The 25,220-nt window shown below is 36.8% G+C and overlaps 2 protein-coding genes across 4 annotated transcripts; one reads left to right on the top strand and one right to left on the bottom strand.

The window, feature by feature from the left end:
- The first annotated feature begins 8,386 nt into the window (after positions 1-8,386).
- LOC147565571 (uncharacterized) lies at positions 8,387-18,016 on the top strand. 3 transcript variants are annotated; one of them, XM_086652069.1, is made up of 20 exons: positions 8,387-8,772; positions 8,868-9,009; positions 11,808-13,303; positions 13,395-13,463; positions 13,551-13,755; positions 13,883-13,991; positions 14,222-14,317; positions 14,422-14,503; positions 14,578-14,637; positions 14,851-14,903; positions 15,001-15,167; positions 15,603-15,804; positions 15,918-15,975; positions 16,111-16,167; positions 16,282-16,521; positions 16,668-16,732; positions 16,826-16,882; positions 16,963-17,056; positions 17,205-17,345; positions 17,435-18,016. In XM_086652069.1, exons 3-20 carry the CDS (start codon positions 11,846-11,848, stop codon positions 17,684-17,686), a joined length of 3,465 nt encoding a protein of 1,154 aa, XP_086508195.1. In that variant the 5' UTR covers positions 8,387-8,772; positions 8,868-9,009; positions 11,808-11,845; the 3' UTR covers positions 17,687-18,016. The 3 variants fall into 3 exon arrangements, with proteins under 3 accessions (XP_086508195.1, XP_086508196.1, XP_086508194.1); XM_086652070.1 differs by having other exon boundaries at positions 8,556-8,772; positions 8,856-9,009; XM_086652068.1 differs by lacking the exons at positions 8,387-8,772; positions 8,868-9,009 and having other exon boundaries at positions 11,355-13,303.
- A 5,940-nt stretch (positions 18,017-23,956) lies between these two features.
- On the bottom strand, positions 23,957-24,600 carry LOC147565572 (histone H2B-like). Its single transcript, XM_086652071.1, has one exon. It carries the CDS (start codon positions 24,528-24,530, stop codon positions 24,093-24,095), a length of 438 nt encoding a protein of 145 aa, XP_086508197.1. The 5' UTR covers positions 24,531-24,600; the 3' UTR covers positions 23,957-24,092.
- Between the last annotated feature and the right edge of the window lie 620 nt (positions 24,601-25,220).

Consider the following 25,220-nt stretch of genomic DNA (forward strand, 5'->3'; position numbering starts at 1 on the left):
TTTAAAACACTTATACTAAAAGAGAACTCATTTGCATATCATGTTCATTTTTTTGCTCATCAGTTACAAATAGCGCTAGTATTTGTTTCGAAGAATCATGATGTGGTTGCCTCACTATTCAATTTAACCAACAAACTTTTGAACGTTGTTGGAGGATCATGTAAACGTCGAGATATGCTTAGGAATAAGCAGGCTGAAAAAATATTAGAGGGGCTTGAGCTGGGAGAACTTTCGACAGGACAAGGCTTAAATCAAGAAACTTCTACCAAAGAGGGATCCATAACTTCTATTCAAGCAGTTTATGTACCTGCAGACGATTTGACTGACCCTGCCCCCGCTACGACATTTGCACATTTTATCAAAGTGTGATATTCCGAATCCTGATTACTAATGGAATCGAAAGGGTCTCTGGATTGATCAGAAGATCCTTTCAATTGGCTAGAATTCATTACTTGAACGACTAGTCTTAAACGAGTCGGTGATACACGATGGAGCTCGCATTAACACTACAAAAAAAATGCCTATTAGGGACGGTTTAAAACTGTCCTTAATAGCCAATAACCGTCCCAAAAATGTTTTGGGGACAGATTTTGTCTGTCCCCAATACCGGCGTCCCAAATAGTATTTGGGACGAATATAGCGAAATATAGCGACAGATGAAAATTGTCCCAACAAAGTATTTGGGACAAATGGCACCGTCGGTGTAAGTCAAATCTTTTGGACTGGCTTCCGTCCCTAAAATGATTGCCAGGAGATTCTTTTATTATTATTATTTGGGAACAGTTTCTTTTTTGTATAATTATTCCACAGGACTATTTGGGACAATTCACTGATAAATTTAATTAGGAGAAAAAAACTATTATATATATTGATTTTACAAATTTCCAATTTGCATTCAAAAGCAAACAAATTTCACATTCACATCAAAATTTAAGAAAATATAACATATATTGAATTCATAGATTTCCTGTTCCATACAAAAAACAAACTCACATTCACTTCAAACAAGTTTAAAACACTATTATAACTCCAATTTATTACTTGGATACCCATGCTCCCCCTAATACCTATTCCAGCCAGTACAATCTACTTGAATCACCACCATAAAACGCCATCCCTGTATTTTCCATAACAAAGACTTTTTGCTCTGCTCGATTGTGCCATTGCTATTTCTTATTTGTAGCTTTAAATTACTTCTGCTCGCTAAGACTAACAATATTGGCAATGCCATTCTCATTAATCTTGCCTAAATTAGTTGTACGTCAAGGATTTTCTCCTTGTTGCCAGTTCGATTTGGAGATGAGCGTTCCTTTATCTTCTTCACCTCCGAGACAACCTCCTTAGCACTATGTTTACCACTTATTTCGACATTTCCGCATCTCTCTGTATGATCTCCATCCTCTGCTAGAGCATGAATCAAGATGATACCTATATAACTTACCCATCATTAAATCGTTAGTTAAGAGTGTAGAACATGGAAGGCACTCACACAATCCACGTTACTAAAAATTGGTTGAGAATTTGATTTAAGATCGACAAACCTATCCCTATCTCTTCAGAGGGATGATTCCATAGGCTTTGCCTATGAAAATACATATTCTTATTCATCTAATCGAATACTAATATACGAAGAAATAAAACAAGGTACTAGAAGTTAGTAGGAAAATACCCACATGTCAACCCTTTGTTATTTTTAATTGTGCCATCATAAAACCCTCTGCATGATTAATCGTACCATCCTACAACAAACATAACAAACCAAGATGTCAATTAACAAAAATATTTGATAAAGTAAAATAAAAAAACTGACTTACCCTGCACCATATTATAACTTTGAGAAGTGAAACGAATAAAACACTACTTGGACGTCTCATGTACCGTGTCATCAGTAGATATTTGAATTCATGTGATTCTGCTTACTTAAATTACTCTTTATTAAAAATTTAACAGATTTTTTAGTCTAATTGCTACTGAAATATCATCATTAAGTATTCTGACTTGTATAGTTCTATTATTTTATTTTTCTATCTTACTTTACAATAAGAAGAAAGTATGACTAAGGATTCTATTGTGCGCCAATCTGACTGGTTATCAAATTTAATGCAATGCTAAGAATTACATACAAATGAAGTAGAAAATGATGGCCTAAGATGTTTGAAGATCTAGAAGAACTAGAACGTACCTCCAAAATAACACCTTTCAATGGCCTTCACTTTAGGGACCCTCTTGTTTGACTTCAACCTTTTCTCGATGCTTGGTTATGCGTTCAAAGAGGTAAACTCTTAAATTCCATAACTGCATCAGTCTAGCAATTCGCACAATAATACAACAGCCATATGATCAAAAGCAGGATACAAATGACTTAATGTATTGGTTGTTCATGCTCTTCTTGCTTTTGTTCTTGGTTATAACAATTGATTACTGTTATAATGTATGGTACAAACTAGAGACATAGAAAAGAAACCCTAACCTCAACCCGTACTTACCAGAACAGAACGGTTATAACTCCAACTTTCAGACTAAAGGAAACAACTCCAAATCCTAATCTAAAACCAACAACCATAAAAAAGCAAAAGAACAAAGTAGATGTAAGCAGAATAATAGTAATAGATTGAGAATTGATCAAATTACCTCCACCTGATATTACTTAGAAAAATTAACTCAAATGTTTAATAGATAACCCCTACAAAATCAAACTCAACAATGAATCACATTCATTTAATTGCTAACTATCTTCGAAATCATACATAACCTAATCAACAATCATCTTTACTATCATTCATTGAAGCAAAAAAAAAAAACCTAAAACCAGATATCATTGTGTGATATAGATTAAAAGAGCTAAAACCCCATCTGAAAATGAAAAAAAAAGAGAAAAAATTAACAATTTTTCAATGAATTCCTATGCTAGATAAAGTGGTAGGAAAGTAAAACCTAGTTCAGAAGCCCCAATTTCGAAATATTTAACAAAAGAAAGGATGGAAAACCAAACCCTCGTTGAGAAATTCTTACCTTCCAGAATCGGTCATTCCTGGGGTTTTTGAAGAAAAGTCTGAAACCCTAGTTTTCACTCTGGGTAAGATGAAGACTTATAAATATGTGTCTCTAGAAATATTGAGAGAAAGACTAAAAACCCTCCTGCCGAATAGTAGCAGTTGTAAAAGAAGAAGAATTTTATTTCTCTGGTTTGTAGAAGAAGATGAAGAAGGAAGGAAGAATAAAGGTCAAATTGGAGTAAAATCGTGGAGAGATAAAAAAGGGAAATTTCAGGGTTTATTTAGACTTACTCCAATCCTTTCTGCGGGAAATATGCCCGCCTCGTTTGTTTCCAAATTTTTTTTTCGGAGTTTCGGAATTTTAAATTTTTAAAAGGAATATTAATAATTCTCCGCGTTTTTTGTCCCGTGTAAATTTTGTGGGGACGGATACTAAACACTGTCCCTATTTTAAATGTATCAGGGACAAGCGTAAAAATGTACGTCCCTATTAAGCCTTTTTTTTGTAGTGATTCTAATATTTTGGTAAGCATTACAGGTATGTTTGATGCACTGACGGAAGTGCTTGAAATGATTGGAACAGATTCTTCTTATTCAGATCAACGAATAGAAGCGAGAAGCTTATTAGACTCGGTGCAAACCTTTGAGTTTGTCTTTAATCTACATTTAATGAGGATATTACTCGAAATTACAAATGAGTTGTCAAAAGCATTACAAAAGAAAGAGCATGATATTGTAAGGCCATGAATTTACTAAAAGTTTTAAAAAAACGAATTCAAGAATAAGAGCGAATGGGTGGACTTCCTTTTTCGACGAAGTCTCTAAATTCTGCATTAAACATGGAGTTAATGTTCCTGATATTGATGTTAACTTTATAACTCGAGGGCGAAAAAGACGTTTATTTAGTGATATTTAAATGGCCGGCCCGGGCCAGTTATCGAGTCAGGCCTAGCCAACCCGTGTTGAAATTGTCCCTGGCCGGGTTTCAACCCGGATTGGCTATACAAGGGCCCAACCCGGGACGGGTATAGACCCAGGCCTGGCCGGGTCGGCCCAGTTCGGGTTTTATATAATTTTTTTTCCTTTTTTAAAATTTGAAAAACCAGAATTTAAATAAAAAAAATATAAATCTATAGTTTATTTTAAAATATATAAATTAAAAGTGTAGAGACGATTTTCTTTAAATAATGACATGATTTAGAAATGACTTTTGAAAGATTTTAGGAATAGTTATTAGTTGATAAGATATGATTTTCATAAATAAGTATAGAAAAGATTTTTGGAAAGATTTTTTGAATTGATTTTAGAAATTACTTTGTAGAAATAATTAATAGAGGGTGACTTACATAAACAAATTAATAAGTTTAGGAAAGATTTTTTGAAAAGATTTTGGCAAATGATTTTGGCAAATGATTTTAGAAACTATATTTTGAAAATAATTAGTATAGGATGATTAACATAAATAGAAGATGATTTACATAAATAGGTTAACAAGTTTAAGAAAGATTTTTGAAAAATTTTCGTGAAAGTGATTTTAGAAATTACGTTTTGGAAATAATATCGAGGATGATTTAAATAGATAAGTTAACAACTTAGGAAAGATTTTTTTAAAATATTTTATGGAAATGAATCTCTTAGGAATGATTTTGTTGGATAGATCTTTTCGGAAAGGAAGTTTTCAATTTATCTATGGAATTTTTAAAAATAAGGCATGAAAAAAAACAAGTTTTGACAGGTCTGGCCCGTCGGGCCCAAACCATAGGCCCAGCTCGGGCCTAAAATAAAACCCGGGTTGACCAGGACCGTTTTTCGTACGGGCCAGGCGGGGTCTGTACGGAACGGACGGTCCCAGGCCGGTCACGTGCACATTCTTGAGCATGCATATGACGTGACGAGTGCTACGAGAGCACGTACGAGCACATAGGCCGGAGGGCCAAAGACGAGGTCGTTGGTGCCAGAAGCTTCTTGAGCCATGCACGGAGGTGCATTCATATCTTGCCAAGAGCGAGTATGCTTGGTTGAAAGATTGATGTTTCCTTGTGGAAATAGGCTAAACAAGAACTTTGCTATTATAGGAGGGGGTGGTCTCCCTTCCTCATATGCATCCAGCATAAGCCAAGACCTCGTGGATGGGAGTTCGCCCATCTTAGCATGGTATGCACGAAAGTGAGCATCCTCGTGGCGCAACCCATGAGGTCGGCCTAGCGTATGCGAGAGAAGCATATTGCACGGGTTCCCTTGTCATAAGAAATGGCTCGGGACAGTACCTGGAGATAGGTTACTGCGGATTCCTTTGGAAGTCGTGTTACATGTTCTCATGCCATGGCGAGGCGTGCGTCGTGCTAGCATATTCCATAAGGAGGATTGAGCTATTCAAGGGGCCAAGTCTTGATGTGCTATGTTGGGCATGAGGTAGCTTATTAGAGATGGATGCTCCTATGCCCGATGTCTGGATGGTAAGCCGAGATGTAAGGTGCCGGATGCTTGAGACTAGATGGCAAGATCCGCATATGCGGCTTGGTGTGCTCCGCACATATGTTGGTATCCCTTTATAGTGGACGAGAGTCTATGACTCAAGGAAGCGTTATACGGGACGGCTCGAGCTATACTCGTAGGTTGGGACACATTGGTGTCATGCTGCATTATTGGATGGGAACCAAGGTGACTTGATAGTCGAGATGCTCCGAATATGTTCGGGAAGGCTGGTTATGTACTAGGAGGGAGTACTGAGTACATGACGCCGCACGGCACGTTAGGATTTGATATTCCGCACTATCGACCCGTGTCTTTCGAGTATAATACGCCGGGTCGACCTAACGGGACAAAAAGGCCGTGACACCAGGCCGGCCCGGCCTTTATAACATCATTATCGAGTTGAGGTATTTTGCACTATTATAGATATGAAACTTTAGGAACTGAATGCTCGTTTCACTGAATCCAACACAGAGTTGCTTTTTGTTCATTGCTTCTTTAGGTTCATCTAATTTATTCTCTCTTTCTGATAAGAACAAACTGATTCGTCTTGTTGAATTTTATCTAAATGATTTCAGTGCATTTGACGTCATGCGACTTGGTGATCAACTTGAAAATTACATTGTTGATGTGCGTTCTAATAATGACTTTACCCAATTAGATGGAATCGGCGATCTTGCTAAAAAAATGGTAGAGACGGGAAGGCATGAAGTATATAAATTAGTCTATTTACTTTTGACTTTGGCACTGGTGTTACCTGTGGCAACTGCTACAGTTAAGAGATCATTTTCAGCAATGAACATTACTAAAGTCAACTGCGCAATCGGATGAGTGATGAATGGTTGAGTGATAGTATGCTTGTATACATTGAAAATGATATATCTATGGAGATTGATAATGAGATAATTATGAAGAACTTCCAAGCAATGAAAACTCGTAGAGGTCAATTATGAATGTATGGATTGTTAAAGTATTACACCTGTCTAAAATATTAAGTTTTGAATCTCTTGGTATCAATTATTTGTGGTTATTAATTTTATGGATAAAATATTATTATTTGCTTAAATTTTTGTGATTTTAATTTTTAATAGAGATTTTTAGACCCCCTCAAAGTAAATCTTGGTTATGCCACTGACTAAGGGGCTTTAACTTAGGCCCATCGGGCACCCAAGTGAGGCAGGCCCTTCTAGGAAATTTGACAGAAGACACGATTATAAAAAAAAAGTAAGAAGGACAAGTTATATTTTTTTTTTTGTTAAAAGCCTTAAATTTGTATTTTGTTTGGTTAAAACTGAATATTTTTTGCAACCCTCTTTCAAGTTGTTGCAAAGCTTTTCCAAATTGTTAAAAAGACAACTTATATTTTATTTCGTTAAAAAGCCAAAAATTTGTATTTTGTTTGGTTTTAGAACTCAAATATTGGTATTTTATTTGCTTAAAAATGCAATATTTTTTGCAACTTTATTTCAAGGTGTTTTAAAGTTGTTGCAAACCTCTTGCAAAGTTGTTACGAACTGTTGAAAACTGCCGCAAGTTGTCGCAAATTACGAAAATAACCAAGGAGTTGAAGACTAAAAAAAGTTAAGTGATCTTTTTTCACCAAAACAAAAAATTTAGAGGGAGTATTGACCAAATTTTCGTTAGGCTTCTTCCTCATGTGACAACCCCCTAGCTTAGGGTGGGAAAAAGACTCGCCAACCCGGTCCGCTCAAACTGCCCGAGTACGATGTGTCTGTGGGCGTCCGAGGCGGACACTACTCGTCTGGACCGCCAAGTTTAGTCGGATGGACATAATAGAGAAAAGGCTCTAACCGGCCTTCCGTCCGAGTCCGACTGATTGTTATTTTCGACTTACTTAGACATTTATTCGTATATAGAAATTTTATAATCAATTAATATAGTTAACGTTTAGGCTATACGCTTACATGTATGTTCATGGAAAAACTACGTTTTTTATTCATAAATTTCTGTATCCCTTTCATTTCAAAGAGTTTACAATGTGAGACTATGTTATTGTTACAAAATAAATTTTGGTCTCAGCATTTTAATCTCACATCACTAGTGATTGGGGTTTCTATAAAAGAATTAAGGGATAGAACACTCTTGTTTGGACTACGTTTAAGGATTTTGTTTGGATGACATCTTAATGATATCTTTTATAAGGGAAATGATAAAGTTACAAAAGATTTTGACAAAAAAAGGTTCCCAACTGATGTGGCGGGTGTGGTTTCAAACTTTGACCAAATCTAGGCCGTTGAGAGATGAAAATCACAACCGCCACATCAGCTGGGAACCTTTTTTTGTCAAAATCTTTTGTGATTCTAGCATCTCTCCTTTTATAAGCACTCAAACAAAAAAATATAATCGTCGTGTATGAGTCTGATCGATCTGGTAGCCGGATTACCGAACAATTTAGGCGGGCTTGAACGGGTAACCAAACTTTGTCTAGTGCCCGCCCGATTTCTCTAGATATCTGAACGGACGAATTAAGAATTTGTCTGTTCCGCCGGGACCAGAAGAGCAAGTGACCGTGGACTACTCGTCTGGTCTGTTTCCACCCCTACCTAAGCTCGGCCTAGTTTGACTTGGGCACATCTGAGCGCGAAAGCCTTGGTTGTGAAATTTGTTGATTTGGACGGAGTCTCGCAACGTAGACACCCACCTCACCTGTGTGTCTGCACATGGGCGAGGCCAAAGGTGCTTAGAGTCAAAGGAACTCGGGGTCTCAACACCCAAATCGGGATTTTTCACAGAATTCCCCTGTGACCTATTGAACTAGAAAATCAACAAAAAACTTATAAGCACTCACTGTTTTGTCTACTATTATTTTGGCATGATCCAAGTAACCAGCTAGACTTTGTATTGGGAAAGGCTAGACCAACTTTTTATTTTATTTCTTTGTTGACACTCTACTCCATACTAGTGATTTTAATATTTTTTGCGATTGGAAATGCATATCTCCGTAAAACGTCAATAATAACGTTTGGGGTATTAAAATGTCAATAATAACGTTTGGGGTATTCGTGACGGTCAAATGAAATGTTGGTGTGGCATTACTTGTGTATTTTAGGCAACTTAAAATGTTAAGTTAGGTAGCCAAAGGTTAGCTCACCCCACCATAAAACTCAAAATTACAACCCTAATTAGGTTATAATAAGATTTCTTTCTTTCTCAAATACTCTGCGGCGCTGAAAGTTTTAAGAACTGGAAGTCTGTGAGTTTCAACTGTGAATGATACTTACAGACGAAGTTGGAGAAGGAAAGTACAAAGAATACAAGCAACATATTGAAGATTGAGAACAAGGTACCAATCCCTCAATCCTTGATTCATATATCATTTGGTTGTTTTCTTTGCGATTCAAAATTTAGAATCTACTTGATTTGAAGTTGGTTTTTCAGGATCACATTCATCGCACATCTAAGGGCTACTGAGTTTATCAAGTCTTCAAATTTCAATCGCGGATCCCGTGATTGAAAAATAAATTGAGAAATAAGAGTTCGAGAGGAAATAAGAGATAGTCTTACCAACATATATAACAAGGTAATAAAACCCCAAATCGCTTTGAACTATCAATATTACATACCTTTCTTTTCTTTCATTCCGATTCAGATTTATAATTGTCTTGATTTCATTTTTTTCAACATGCATTAAGTTGATCGCCTTTCTCTCTCCCTTCCCTAATTTTTATCAATCTGAAAAATCCGATTTTAAACTCCCCACTAAATTATGATTGAGAAAACTATGTTATACATAAAATTTCTTAATAATTATTATTGTTTTGGAAAAAAATTGTTGCTAAATCTTTTGATTGATTTGTCAAGTAAATCTTCATATGAATCACCCAAAATTTCAGTAAGAAATATTTACTTATCCCATTACTTATTTGTTTTCTCATGCTAGAGATGCTGCATCATGTTTTCATTACTAAAATTGTGCTTCCTTTCTTTTGATGGTCTAATTGGTCCCAATGGGCCTTTTTGGACAATTTTGAAATGAGAAATATGATGAAGATAACAAGCCTCCTAGAGACCTAAAAACCTGTTCAACAAAAAAAAAAAAAAAAAAAAAAACCTAAAAATCTAGGTTCATTGAGTTTTTTTAGTTGAATATTTTTTTGTTGAATAGGTTCATTGAGTTGATATGTTAATGGTTTGGCAAACAAAGTCAAACCCTTTTTTAACACAAAAAAATTATTTGGAATGCTTTCCCCAAAATACAAACTAGTTTTTTTTTGTTGAAAGAAATTCAAACTTGTTTGGGCTATAAAACTTTGCAAAGACAATGACCTTAATCCTTGTATATACATATATAATATGTGTTTTCATATGTCCGTTTATTGGGCCAAATTAGGGTTCAATCCAGTCGATCTAAAGTTTGCAGATATTCCCTCTAATCTCATATTCTTTTCACTTACTTATTTTTCTTGTGATTTGTTAGAGTTGTCAATACCTTCAAAAAAGTTTCTGATATGGTTTGAGTACACGACATATTCCAGTGAGAATTGCTTTCAGTAAACTTCGAAATATAGTCTATACGATAAAAAATCACCCTCAAACCAGTATAGTCGTTGGATAGTTGATTTACACAGTTGCGACATTCCACTTATGCATTGAGTCTTACCATTCACTGTATACTTTTTTTCTAAAAGAAAATTTTGTCATTTCTCGTTCAGTTTAACTTTTGTGCAGGTCACAAAATTGTGTGATTTATACCCATTCGTGACATTTTATTCTAAACCCAAAACACAACTGGGTTTGGGCCAGTATTCATGTGAATGGTTGAGCTCCCTTGAACCCTAGATGCATCGACTTAAAAGAAGCGTGGTTGAGCTCTAATGGTGGGGTAGGGTAGTCAAAAGATGAAAAGACTATAAAGATCTCCATAGTTCTTGCTCGTTCTCTCAAATTCTCAACCTCAATCCTTATATTTGTTAAGGGTTATTTCCCAAATGGCCCCCAACTTTGTGGCCAGCTTCCTGCCTAGCCCCCTACTTTAGCAAATATTTCTATATGGCCCCATTTTTTCGTTATCTTTAACTTTCCGTTACTCTCACTTCTTCATCTCATTTCCTCTCTCTGTCAAGTCACCAAACACGCCACATCATCGTCTTCTCCGGCATGGGTCGCCGGTCGGCCAAACTTCCGGCCCGCGACCTTCAAACTTAAAAAAAATTTCTCTTCTTCTTCCTCTCTCTCCTGTTTTCTCTCTCCTGATTTCTCTCTCTTCTTCCTCTCTCTCATGTTTTCTCTCTCTTCTTCTTCCTCTCTCTTCTCACTCTCTCTCTCTCTCTAAAAAAAAAGTTGATTTCATCTCTCCTCTCTATCTAAACTCCGGCGAAGGGGGTTCCCCTTCGCCGGAGTTTAGAGAGAGAGAGAGAGGAGAGATGAAATAAAAAAAATAGAGAGAGGAAGAAGAAGAGAAAAAAAAGGAATTTTTCTTTAAGTTTGAAGGTCGCCGGCCGGAAATTTGACCGGCCGGCGACCCACGCTGGAGAAGACGATGATGTGGCGTGTTAGGTGACTTGACAGAGAGAAGAAATGAGATGGAGGAGTGAGAGAAACGGAAAGTTAAAAATAACAGAAAAAGGGAGTCATATGGGAATATTTGCTGAAGTAGGGGGCTAGGCAGGAAGCTGGTCACAAAGTTGGGGGCCATTTGAGAAATAACCCTTTTTGTTAATATCTAGTTGAGTTTTCCCGGTCTATTTCAAATCTCCCACCATTCGCCTTGTTAATTTAGTATAATAGGCTCGTATATACCAAATCGAAAATTCCCTTACGCTTTGAAAATAAATTACTAAAGTCACCCAATATTTGTTTCCCAAAGCCGATTGGGTGCATGAAAGCCGAGTGATTTCATGTTTCGAGGTTCAGAGTTGTCTTTTCGTATCCTTTCGAATTCTTTTCAAGAATGACTAAAAAAGTCATGAGAAAGCTTATAATGACCAGATTGTCATTCTATATGAAGATGGACTTTTTTGTCAATAAAATATATAATCTGATCTTTTTCGTCATTTTGATCGTTTCGTTGATTCTCTCTAATCTCTCTATATTCACTTCCAAAAAACCAACTGGTTTCTGATCGACTGGTCTAGCAAAACCCTAGTTTGTGACTTTGTGTTCTTCCAGTTTCTTTTCATTTCTAGTTAGGGTTTTACTTAATATTAAAGAATACCTTTGAATCTTTATCTTATTTGAATATGTTTATCAATGGATTTAGCTTTTCTTGTTTTGGGTATCATTTTGCCATTAAAATGCTAATTTTCTAATAAATCTTTTGGTGAATTTTGTTATTGATGATGAAATTTGTTGATTCAGAGGGTTTCCTGTTGTTATCAGGAACTCAAATTGGTCTGAAAAGGAAACTTGCTTTAGCCATGGAAGGTGAATATGATTTTTTTGCTCAAAATGGTTGGACTCAAAAAAGAGAATTTGACAATGGTGGAGTTTCAGATGATTCAAGCTATAAGAGATGGAAAACTACTGGTTCTGAGAATGAATTCGTTAACAATTGTTCGAATCAGTATGATTTAATCAACTCTATTGGCAATGAGGAACAAAATGATGATCTCTATTTACCAACTATGAGTGAGGATTCTTGGTTTGATTTATCGAAATTTTCGACTAGCAAAGAGGCCATTACCAGTTTTGCATATGCTCCTGGAGCAGAAACCCTAAACTTTACTGATTCCAGTAATGGTAGAACAGAGTTGAATGCTTCATTTGGGAAGAAGCCCTTGGAATGGTACACTCCTTCACCCTCTAAGCTCAATGAAGTGCCAACAACAGAAACCCTACACTTTACTGATTCCAGTAATGGTAGAACAGAGTTGAATGCTTCATTTGGGAAGAAGCCCTTGGAATGGTACACTCCTTCACTCTTTAAGCTCAATGAAGTACCAACAACAGAAACCCTAAACTTAACTGATTCCAGTAATGGTAGAACAGAGTTGAATGCTTCATTTGGGACAAAGCCCTTGGAATGGTACACTGGTTCGCCCTTTAAGCTCAATGAAGTACCAACAACAGAGACCCTATACCCTATGGTAACAGCTGATGTTAATAGGAATGTATCGAAATTCTCGACTAGCCAAGATGCCATTACCAGTTTGGCATATTCTCCTGGAGCAATAACCCTAAACTTAACTGATTCCAGTAATGGTGGAACATACTTGAATGCTTCATTGGGGAAGAAGCCCTTGGAATGGTACACTCCTTCGCTCTTTGAGCTCAATGAAGTACCAAAAACAGAAACCATATACCCTATGGTAACAGCTGATGTTAATGGGAATGTATCGAAATTTTCGACTAGCAAAGAGGCCACCACCAGTTTTGTATATGCTCCTGGAGGAGAAACCCTAAACTTAACTGATTCCAGTAATGCTAGAACAGAGTTGAATGCTTCATTGGGGAAGAAGCCCTTGGAATGCTACACTCCTTTGCCCTTTGAGCTCAATGAAATGCCAACAGAAACCCTATACCCTATGGTAACGACTGATGTTAATAGGAATGGGTATTTAGAAATAGATCATGATAGCTTCTACGAAGCTTTAGTATCTGATCTTGATTACAAAAATTCAACTCTGGAATCGGTTGATGAGTGCAAGAATGGAAGTCATGTGTCTAGTGATGCTAGCAAGAATCAATTTGTGAATGATATTGGCGAAAGCTCTGTAACCCAAGAAGGGGAAGAGATAACTGAGGAAATGGGCAGCCATTTAAGTACATCTTCATCAAAGAAGCTTGAAATCAAAAATAAAATGAAGGTCAAGGATCTTCTTGAGACTGGTATGCTTGAGGGTTTCTCTGTAAGTTACATGACTCAACGTAATAAGGTACAAATTGTTATATTGTTAGTCCATTTTTCCTCATTACCCATCATTGTAGTTTCTTCTCTTATAGTTTTTTAATGAATTGTTTCGGCAGAATGGACTTAAGGGAATGATTTCAGATCGTGGGATAATGTGTTCATGTGCAGAATGCAACTGGAAAAAGGTATGTATCTTTTGTTGCTTCATTTTTGGTTAATTGCGTAGTGAGTGATATATGGAAATGGTGAAATGATGTATATCATCAATTTAGGTTATTACGCCTATGACATTTGAGAGGCATGCTGGAAGTGCGAATAAACGAGCTGCCCAATATATTCACTTGGAGAATGGGAATAGCATCCGTGATGTTATAAATGCGTGCAAAGGTGCTACTTTGGATACATTAGAAGAAACAATTGCAAAAGCAATCGGGTTTTCCTCTGGTAAAAGAGCTACTATATGTAGGGATTGCAAAGGTGAGCTCCGCACATTTATCTTGGTTGTTAAAGAATTATGGTAGTTGATAATAGAGTATACTCATTTTTCGTCTTCTTTTAAATGATAAGAATTGTGTTCCTTGTTGTGGGTATTGAACGAGTTTAGGACCTCTTCCTACATCTCGAGCTTTCAAGACCGCTGTATTATGCAATTCATGCCTGAAATCGAAAAAGCCTCAAGCAAGCCAAGCAGGTTCTCCAGGGGCTAATGCCGAGTAAGTTCTTTTCGAAGAGTTTTGTCTGCTTACTGTTGTGCGCTTATAAACATATCGATCTTTTGTATTCTGTTCTAGCTAAGTTTTTTTTGCCATGCTCCTATTTATTTTTAAAACTTTTTCTCTTGTCTTGTTAATCTTGTGAGACCTACATGTGGTTTATCAAATACAAAATGCACCGCCCTCTGACGTTCTATGTTTATCTTGTTCCATTTCTAATGCATTTTCAGGTCAATAGATTCGAATGTAACTCCAAATTTATCTGATGTTGCTCCAAGATCTCTTTCTCGGAAAACTAAGAGTACCAAAGGGAAGCTTACAAGAAAGTTAGTATTCTATTTTTCGGTTAAATTTATTTATTGACATATTCCTGTACTTATTTCCCTCCTTAGGATAAATCCCTTAAACTTACATGTTTTGGATGTTGCAGGGATTTGGGATTGCATAAGTTGGTATTTGAGGAAAATGGTTTGCCTGACGGAGCTGAAGTAGCGTACTATTGCCGTGGGCAGGTTGTTTCATTGCTCTCTCTTTGTTCTCTGCCAAAAGTTCGCTTTTCTAATAAATATTACCTTTTCTTTGACAGAAATGTCTTAATGGCTACAAAAAGGGCTTCGGAATATTATGTTGTTGCTGCAACAGAGAGGTATTTTCACTACTTTTTAAACATTACCATTTTAGGTACTTCACCAGGCACATCATTGAATGAGCAGGCACCATAATGAGCACTAACCCATCTACTAAAGCTGTTGAAACCACAAACTTGTACTATGTTTTAAAACACTCGGTTCTAAATGCCCGGGTGTGCTCGAGTTAGATGTAACTACATATATTAATGTTATACATGTTTGCTGAACAGCTTAGCCCTTCACAGTTTGAAGGTCATGCTGGTTGGGCCTCACGACGCAAACCGTGAGTAAATTATATATTCTTCTTAAAGTATAAATTCTGTTACTAATTCAAACAAGCCTGTTCAATTTTACTGATTATTTCTATTGGTGTATTCCAGTTACCTAAACATTTTCACCTCAGATGGGGTATCACTTCATGATCTTTCAATATCTCTGGCAAAACATAGGAACATTCCTACCAGCAAAACTGATGACCTCTGTAACACATGTGAAGGTTATGGGAACCTATTGCTTTGTGATGGATGCCCCAGGGGCTTTCACTTAGGTGATTTTTCCTTTCGCTTCCAGAGTACTGTATAATTGTATCAACCCCTTTTCTTTAATTGTCCCTACTTCAAGAGGTTTGGTATTTGTTAAGTTACGATATATCAATATGGAGAGGACAAGTTTATTATTGAAATGAAAACTTGTACCTCGTTATCATAGAGTAATGAGATGTTTTTTTTAAGCTTAGTGACGAGTTTGTTTTACATTCCCACTAATAGGTTCTTTCACATTTTTCTATTCATAGTCAATAATATTAATATTGGAACATGACAACTTACGGATGGACATTTTCTCTGCTTCCTCTTTCCGTTTGGTGAATGTCATTTGTCTGGGGTCTCTGGACGAATGAACAATTATGGTTATCGAGATATTGTTTTGATGATTTCTCTAAGTTTTCTTAAATATGTTATGATGTCCCATTTGATTATTGCAGAATGTGTGAACTTATCTGATGTCCCAAAAGGTAAATGGTACTGTATTTATTGCAAACCCTTGTACGGAACAGAAAAGCCGAAGAAGAATAGAGTGGAAGCTCAGAGAGTTTCGGGAGACAATTCGACAGAGCAAGTTTCTAACCGATGCATTCGAACTGTCAAAACACAAGACTCTGAAGTCGGTGGTTGTGTGTTATGCAGGTAAGCTATTACTTCCTCCGTTCATTTAATGTGATACATCTAATAGCTAATTAATTTCTGATTTCTAGTCTTTTTCTCTTTGGCATTTCTTTACTTTTTATCTTGTCATGTAGAACCCATGATTTCACCAAAACAGGATTTGGTCCAAGCACGGTTCTACTTTGTGATCAGGTATATTAGTTTTATGATAGTTCGTTCCATGACTCCGTTTGATGCGACTTTTTGGAGCATAGCACATAAGATTGATAATCCGTGAATTTTGCACCGTACATTCTTAATATTTTACATCATCGTTTCATTCCTCAGTGCGAGAAAGAATACCATGTTGGCTGTCTGAAGGATCACAAAATGGCAAATCTAACGGTTTGTGCATAATTCATATTATTTTATTTCTCAATTTCACCTTATTACATATATTTGCTTGCAGTCAACTGGAAATGGTTTCTGGTTTAACATGTTGATTTGCCTATATAACAGGCGTTGCCCAAGGGGGATTGGTTTTGTTGCACTGATTGCAACGAGATCCGTTCGGCTTTGCAGGAGTTAGTAGTTCGCGGGCCAGAGAAGCTTGATGAATCTCTTTCACATTTTATAAAGATGAATGGTATGGCAAAATTTTCAAATGAAAATGGTGATGTGGAATTGACTCTTCTTAGAGGGAAACTTGCAACTCCTGAGCACAGGGCATTGCTTTCTAAGGTCATCGCTATCTTCCATGTAAGTCGTGTTTTATGCTTAACGTTTCAAGCAAGATAATTTTACTTCTCACTCTAGAATACAAGGGTAAATTTGATATTGTTCAAACTGGAAGTAATCAGTCTTTGTTGTTGCTAATTACGTCTCATTAATTCATCGTTCCTCAGGAGCGCTTCAACCCCATTATTGATCCAAAAACAGGTCGAGATCTCATCCCTACGATGGTTTATGGGTAAGGAAATATCTTTCTATAGAATCACATCTGCTTGTCTTTTTTCATCGAATGACCTTTACTCAATTCTCCTATGTGAAATATATTTTACAGAAGGAATACAAGGGACCAAGATTTTCAAGGAATGTATTGTGCAGTATTAACAGTAAAGTAAGAATCATCTTCACTTAAGTTTCGGCTTTTACTTCAGAGTAAAAATGTCTCATCTCGTCTGTTGTTTTTACCGGCAGTTCAATTGTTGTATCGGCTGGGATTTTGAGAATTTTTGGACAGGAAGTCGCTGAACTTCCATTGGTTGCTACAAAAACCGAAAATCAAGGACAGGTGACCATAGCAAACTGAGATTACATCATAATTTCATTATCCCATTGAATCATGGTCTCTATAATTTATAACTGGCATAGTTCGATCGACTCAACCTCCATTATTTATCGAATTCTTTTTTATCATAAACCCGTCTTTTGTCAAGTAGGGATACTTCCAGTCCTTGTTCTCTTGCATCGAGCGTCTGCTAGGATCATTGAATGTTAAGAAGCTAGTAATTCCAGCTGCTGGAGAAGCGGAATCCATATGGACAAGCAAATTCGGCTTTAAGAAACTACCTCGTGACAAGGTCAGTCTTACTCTCTAATGCTAATGAACTAATACTTCTTCTACTGTTATATAAATTGTATATAATCTCAATCTTATCTTGAATTTCAGTTCAAGGAGTATCAAAGGGATTGGCAGATAACAACGTTTCAAGGAACTTCGATGCTGGAGAAGCTTGTTCCAGTAACTGATATCCTCGGAAATTCAGCAGAGTCAGCTGATGTTGGTGCTTCTATGCTTGAGAACCCTGTTCCAGTAACTGATCTCTTTGGAAATTCAGCAGAGTCAGCTCATGATATGGGTGTTTCTTGGTACCAGACAGAATCTAGCACCGCTTTTGGGGAATACAAATATACTGGGTAGAGGTTTCTCCTGGTGAATAGATGGAAACAAGAAGCTTCCCCCTTGTTGAATCAATCTTGATATTTTATAGAAGCAGAAGGAGATATAGAGAGATATAATTTTATATAGTTCATACAAATGAAACTTAGAAGAATTTCAAATAATTTGATGAAAACATAAGACATCTATTCGACTTGAGAAGGCGCTACTCAGGTAATTGGTTTTTAGTTAACTCAGTTATGAACTGGTTTTTATTCATAAGATTTGCTAGTATCGGTTTTGACTAGTAAACTGTTATTGATCTTTGGTTTATTTGGTACTTGCAATATCATGGATAGTACATTCTTGACAGTTTTTATGGTGCTTCTTTGCTCTTATTTACTATATTTTTCTTATTTAAATTCGAGGATTAGATCATATGATGGTGTTGAATTTATGAATAATATGTATATGTTATGATAGTACCACACAGGTGGTGGAAATAGCAGGTAAGTTAGTTTACAAGTGAGAGGGAAAGTCTGAGCTAGCTTTGAAGTGATATAGGGTGAAGACACACACCCACCACCTTAGGAAACAAGTTTTGTCCCAATAGTATAGTGAAGTTGAAAAAATATTATGAGTGAAGAAGAGATTATTGGGGATAATCCCACATCAATGGTTGAAGGAGTTGGTAAATTAATTTGTAAGTGTGAAAGAAAGTCTGGCCTCTAGCTAGCTTTGAGGTGATATAAAGTTAAAAACCCAATGGGCGAAGAAGAAGAGACTACTAGGTTAAACAAATAGCGGAAGGAGTTTGTGATTAGTTTACGTAAGGAGTTGGTAGTTAGTTTATGCTTTAAGTCTTAGGGCTAGTTTTTGGATGATGAAAAATCTCCAAAAATCAAAGATAGTATTCCGTCACGTAAGCTTTAGTGAATTTAGAAGAAAGTGGAGAGAGAAAGTGTAGTTTCTGTTATTTATCAAATGAGATGAAGTCTCATATTTATACATGAGATGAGAGAGGTTAGTTAGAGGCAAGTAACAGACTTTCATAACTATCCAAAACAGAAAAACAAAACAAACATGATGGGCCTAAAAGGTTACCCTAAAAGGTCTCCACCCGCAAGTATACGGGCGTCAAGTAATAATTCCGGTAAGACCGGTTCGTTCCTCAGAGACTAAGTTAAACTAAATTCTAACCTTAAAACTATTGAGATTTAAAATTGGTTTGATGGTGGTAAAATAAAATAAAATAAAAATAAAATAAATAAATAAATAAGTCGGTATTCAGAAAAAGGGGACCTAGGGTTTTCGAATCCGTCTTCCTAATAATTCTAACGACAATTTAATTTTGATCTAATTAGAGAGTTCTTTAGATAACTCAGGTTTTAGTCCATGAACGGTCTAAAAACCAGGAAGATTTTATCGTTAAATTGGTAAAAACTTTAATAAATTATCGGGAGAATAATTATTATGACTTCATCTAAAACCCTAGATATAAAAGACTTAGCTACTCATGCTAGAAACGATAAATATTTGAAGTAATATAAGAAAAAGAAGAAAGAAACTTACTTTTCTGTGATTTTCCCACCAAACAGAGCCTAAGGAAGTGATTTCCTTCTGATTTTCCGAGAAATCTGCCAAACGCACCCTCTGGGAAAACGATTTTCTCGTCTTCCCGGAAATATTTTCCTCTCTGAGAAAATTATTTTCTCATCTTCTTCAACTTTCTTTCTCTCTTTAACCTTCTGTTTCTCTCTTTATCTCTTACTCTAATCTCTCTATCTATGTTATCTCTTGCTCTCTCACTAAACAGGAAACAAAAAGAAAGAGAAATCAAAAACAAAAGTGGAATAGATAATCACAACCGAGTCTCTCTCTCTCTCTACAAAATCTCTCTGTCTCTCTCTCTAACTTTCTCTCTTCCTCTGTAATCTCTCTCTCTCTCTCACTAAGAAATTAAGGTTACAAATCAAAGAAACAAAAATCAGAAATTAAAACAAATCGAATTATAAGCTCTCGGTTTCCCTCTATCTCTCTCTACTTTCTTCTTTAAACCGTGGTAAAACCGATCTCTCTCCTTTCTGTTCTATATATCTCATCCTCCTCAATCAGCCGAACTCTTCTGTTTTTATAGGAAAACCAACCGAAAAATCCTTTGTTTCTGTTTTGATTCGAATTGAAGCCAATATCTCGGTTCTCTCTCTCTCTAGAACCGTGACTGTTCTCCCCAAAATCTGATCTTCTTCTCACTCTATCTCTTACTTGGTCAACTTTCCTCCTCAATCCTCTCTCTCTGGTCTCTCTCTAAATCCTTTCGGTTTTGATTTTCAAGATATTCACTCCTGTTTTAGAGGAGAAGAGCTCTCCCTGTTATTCTCTATCTTTTCTAAATTGAAAAGAGAAGATGAGGTAATCCCGTGAGAGAGACATGAGCTATTAAGAGTAGAAGATCAGGTGTGGTACGATTTACCGAATTAAAGTGCGTCGGCCGTCAGATGGTGTTTGCACGTGTGCGTGTCACATTCTGGTGTGTTGGATCGTGCGGGATCACTAATGTTTGGTGTTGCGCAAAGTATTAGATAGGCCTCCTTCTTCTGTCCCGAATATGTACCACTGATGCCCAATAGTGTACCGAAGATTTCATCATTGCCGTCAGATTGAACCACACCACCCAACTAGATCAATGCCACGTGTCCTATTTGATCTGGTCAACTGTCTTTGACCCAAACTTTGACCTTGGCTAATTTGCTCGTCCGGACTCCGATTTGACTCCCGTTTTCGCCCACGGACTCGTCATGGACCCCTCTTCTCATCTGAGCATCAACATTATCCAAACTTACCATGCTACCCTTGTCACCAAATGACCAAAATGCCCCTAACACCAATTTCTCCCGATTTCGTCTGTTTTTCACACTAAACTCCGTAAAAGACATCTGAGAAAGAAAATCAAACAAATTATCAGAGTAACCGCTCGAACTGGACTAACTAACCCAAATTAAGAGATTCAAATGAGGCATTTTCATGACTCATCAAAACACATTAAAATGACACTCCTATTACACCAACTAGGGATGACACTTGATTTACACTTCTCTTCTCTAACATTCCCCCTCAAGCTGAAGCAGAGAGAAACTGCATCAGATTGACAAGAAGAGAGTGAAAAAGAGGATCAGATAACCCCTTGGTGAACACTAAGCAAGTTGGTGAAGAGAAGGCACAAACTCAAGAATGAGTCTTCCTGAGGCAACAAGATCTCTTACAAAGCGATAATCAATCTCCACATGTTTAGTTCGAGCATGGAAGACTGGATTAGTTGCAAGTTGTCGAGCACCAACATTATCACATTTGAGAAGAAATGGAGATTGAGAAGAAATCCCCAATTCAGTGAGAACATAAGAAAGCCAAAGAAGCTCAGAAGAGGCTATTGCTAGAGCTTTGTACTCTGCTTCAGTACTAGACCTAGCTACTGTCGATTGCTTATTTGAACACCAAGCCACCAAGGTTGAGCCTAAGAAGACACAGTAACCAGTGGTGGATTTCCTCGAATCAGGGCAGCCAGCCCAATCAGAGTCACTATAAGCAGTTAATTGAGAGACATCCCCTGGTGTAATAGCAATACCTGCACCAAGAGTCCCTTTGAGATAGCGAAAAATTCTCTTGACAAGTTGGAAGTGTGAATCTCATGGAGCTTGCATGAATTGAGCTGCATAATTAATTCCAAAAGAGATATCTGGCCTTGTCATTGTTAAGTATTGGAGTCCTCCCACAAGACTTCTGTAAAGAGTTGGATCAGATAGTAATATGCCATCTTCTTTAGACAACCTCTTACCAAATGGAATAGGAGTAGAAATAGGCTTAGTATCAAGCAGCTCGGCCTTCTGTAATAACTCCAATGTATACTTGTTCTGAGTGAGAAGATGACCATCTGAAGGAAGAGAAGACACCTCAATTCCTAGAAAATAGTGAAGGAAGCCCAAATCCTTCATAGCAAACTCATGTTGAAGAGACTGAACTAAAGATTGAATCAAATCAGTGGAAGAGTCAGTCAAGATAATATCATCAACATAAAGGAGTAATACTAGAGTAGCACCATGAGCTTGAAACACAAACATAGAGTGATCAGTGGCACTCTTTTGAAAACCCCAATCCAATAAGAATGTAGCAAACCTTGTGAACCAGGCTCTTGGAGCCTGTTTAAGGCCATATAAGGACTTGTGTAAATGACAGACCCAAGTCTTCTTAGAGACATCCACAAATCCAGGAGGCTGGACCATATAAACATCCTCATCCAAAACTCCATGAAGGAAAGCATTACTAACATCCAATTGTTGAATCTGTCATTTGTTAGTAACTGCTAAGGTGAGAACAGCTCTAATGGTGGAAGACTTAACTACTGGAGTGAATGTCTCTGAGTAGTCAAGACCATCAAGCTGATGAAATCCTTTAGCTACCAAGCGTGCCTTATATCTTTCAACTGTACCATCAGCCTTAAGCTTTGTTTTAAACACCCATTTGCATACCAAAATGTTCATAGAGTCAGATGGAGGAACCAGAGACCAAGTTGCATTATGATGTAAGGCCTCAAGCTCTTCTTGCATAGCAGTCTTCCATTCTGATACTTGATAGCTTGAGTGTAACAAGTAGGATCAGAAGGAAGATCAAGTATAGACAAATAGCATTGAGGAAGAGGATGACAAACTGAATAGTTAGTCAGAAAGGCAAATATTTAGGTCTCAAGTTGCCTGTCTTTGATCTAGTTGCCATTTGATGAGTGGAAACAAGCTCTTGAGAAGAAGAGGATGAGGTAGAGGAGCTGGATTGCCCTTCTGTGGGTATTGAATTTGAGAATTGAGACTGGGTAGAGGATGAAATTGAAAGCTCAGACGCCAAAATAGGATGTTTCTCAGATATAATAGGAAGTACAAATGCGAATTACCTAAATGCGAAGATGAATCCATGAGCAGACAACTTCTTTCTCTCTCTAAAGTTGCGTTCTAATGGAGGAAACCAAATTGAAACCCTAGAGCTCTGATACCATGTAAGCTTTAGTGAATTTAGAAGAAAGTGGAGAGAGAAAGTGTAGTTTCTGTTATTTATCAAATGAGATGAAGTCTCATATTTATACATGAGATGAGAGAGGTTAGTTAGAGGAAGTCGTTACTTGTGAAGCAAGTAACAGACTTTCATAACTACCCAAAACAGAAAAACAAAACAAACACATCAAAATGACACTCCTATTACACCAACTAGGGATGACACTTGATTTACACTTCTCTTCTCTAACACGTCAATTCAGTTTGAATCAAATTGGTGAATGAATGAAAATATATATCCAAAAAATGGATATGGAATTTGTGCAACTTTGTTGGTGTGATTGGAAAATCAAGAATTGTTTACCAATCGAGAGGGGGGTTATGGTTGTGTGGTGTGGTGTGGTGGTTAGGGCTGGAGAAGAAAGAAGGTTTTTGCAAGAACAAAAATTTAAAAAAACAAAAATCCTAAGGCAGAGTGGCATAGTGAACACGAAAACAAAGACCTTCCAACCAAAACCTCAAGAAATGGAGGGAAATAATTATGGATTTCATGGAACTTCAAGTTTCTTTCTGACCACTTGTATTCTACCATATGAAATAATTTTATACAACAATAAAAATTGACAAAATTTATAAATAAAACATTTAAATGCCCAATAAATGGGTGAAATCTGGACGAAATGCCATGGGAAGCCATACTACATACTTTTTTTTTTTCTTTTTGTAAACCGTACTTCATACTTGGAAATCGAACTTCATTTAAATGCCGACAAAATTTGATTGTCTTTTTTTTTTTTTTGAAGTCGACTACGATCTACGTATGTCGTTACATTTGGCACTCGATACATCATAAGATGTGATACGCTCTGACAACCACTCACTCAAACACTGACAAGACCGTCGTACATTTGGTTGTGTCACTTTTGTATGAAAGATATTGCAGACAAAATTTCGCCCAACCATTTGGATATTCTATCAGCTTTACATAATCCTGACGAATTTGACGATGAACAATCAAGAATGTGTCACGGTTTCCCCCTCTGGCCCAACCAAATCGAAATTTAAAATAAACCTTCAATATCTCAAAGATTGGGGATTTTTTTGCCAAGACAAAATGTATTCACTTGTCAAGTAAAAAGTTTTTTAGGGTTTCATTCTACTTAACAAATCGAAGAGAAGCTTCCCATAGGGACGACAAAGCAAATGAAATTCAAGGGTATTATAATGATATGATACAGATCCAACTAACTATTAATACAAAATTAAGCAATCAATATTCAGATAACAGAAAGATTATATTCATAACACCAAAATCAAAATACTGATAGTTCTTTACATTAATGAAACCCTAAACCTAGAACACATCTAAAGAACCCAAATTTCATCCCCCCGGAAATCAGAAACCCTAGAAATTAAGAACTAGTGAACTTAGTAACAGCCTTGGTTCCTTCAGAGACGGCATGCTTGGCTAATTCACCAGGAAGAACAAGACGAACAGCAGTTTGAATCTCACGAGAAGTAATAGTTGGCTTCTTGTTGTATCTAGCCAATCTAGAAGCTTCTTGAGCAAGTTTCTCAAAGATATCATTAATGAAACTGTTCATAATACCCATAGCTTTACTTGAAATACCAATATCAGGATGAACTTGTTTCAATACCTTAAAGATATAGATCTTGTATGTTTCAACACTCTTCTTTGATTTCTTCTTCTTCTTGTCTGTTGAAGCTCCATCTTTGCTTGGAATCTTTTTCTCAGCTTTGGGTTTCTTCTCTGCGACTGGTGCTTTCTCTGCTTTCTTCTCTTCTGCTGGTTTCTTCTCCGCTGGCTTCTTCTCTGCCTTGGGTGCCATTACTGAAAACTTAGAGAGAGAAAGTTGATGTAGAGAGAGAGAGAGAAGATGAGTAGTTGGAGAAAGTTGGATGGAGTGAATGAGCAGACAGGAATGTATTTATAGCTTTAGGAATTTGGATTTGATTGGCTGGGTCTTTTTGACGCGGATTTTTAGTTCTGACCGTTCATTTGCGAAACCAGAAAGGACGGTAAGGATGAGTTTTGGTTTAGCAGGAGTTCGGATTGTGCCATCCGTGTGCATCAGATAAACCCCAATCAATGACTGCCACGTTGTATTAAACTCAAGTGACTACTCCCATTCTTGATTAGGTGTGTGAATCGGTTAGATTAATTAAGCAATTAGGGAATTAACTAGTGGTAAGTTAGTTTCTTTACTTTCTAGGATCATTTTAGTTGTTTTTTCTTTTATTTGTGGAAAGTGACTAAGAATTAAGAAAGTTATTGCAACGATGACCACCGAATTAAATCCCGACACAAACACGCCTAAAGCCGACCTAAACTTTTGGTCCAAAGTCCAGCGAAGTAAAAGGTGAAAAGTTTACTTAAATGCAGTATTTATACCTCAAATATCAATCACTTTGACCACTAAGTGTTGGGTTAAATCATGTTAGTAGTAGTTATAGTTAATGGATCAAATTTTGGTCTAGAAATATATCATTGTCTGTAATTTAACAAGTCAAGTGATGTA

This window comes from Eschscholzia californica, unplaced genomic scaffold, assembly GCF_041429995.1.
Source record: "Eschscholzia californica isolate CP2 unplaced genomic scaffold, dmEscCali1.0.p SCAF_1, whole genome shotgun sequence".
Classification (NCBI taxonomy): Eukaryota; Viridiplantae; Streptophyta; class Magnoliopsida; order Ranunculales; family Papaveraceae; genus Eschscholzia; species Eschscholzia californica.

What these genes read in the sequence shown, in the direction of transcription:
- LOC147565571 (XM_086652068.1), top strand. Translation starts at nt 11,765, where the DNA reads ATGATGAAATTTGTTGATTCAGAGGGTTTCCTGTTGTTATCAGGAACT. An exon ending in ACATGACTCAACGTAATAAG is followed by an intron (nt 13,304 to 13,394) that starts GTACAAATTGTT and finishes TTGTTTCGGCAG; the next exon opens with AATGGACTTAAGGGAATGAT. An exon ending in CGGTTCTACTTTGTGATCAG is followed by an intron (nt 15,976 to 16,110) that starts GTATATTAGTTT and finishes TTCATTCCTCAG; the next exon opens with TGCGAGAAAGAATACCATGT.
- LOC147565572 (XM_086652071.1), bottom strand. Translation starts at nt 24,530, where the DNA reads ATGGCACCCAAGGCAGAGAAGAAGCCAGCGGAGAAGAAACCAGCAGAA.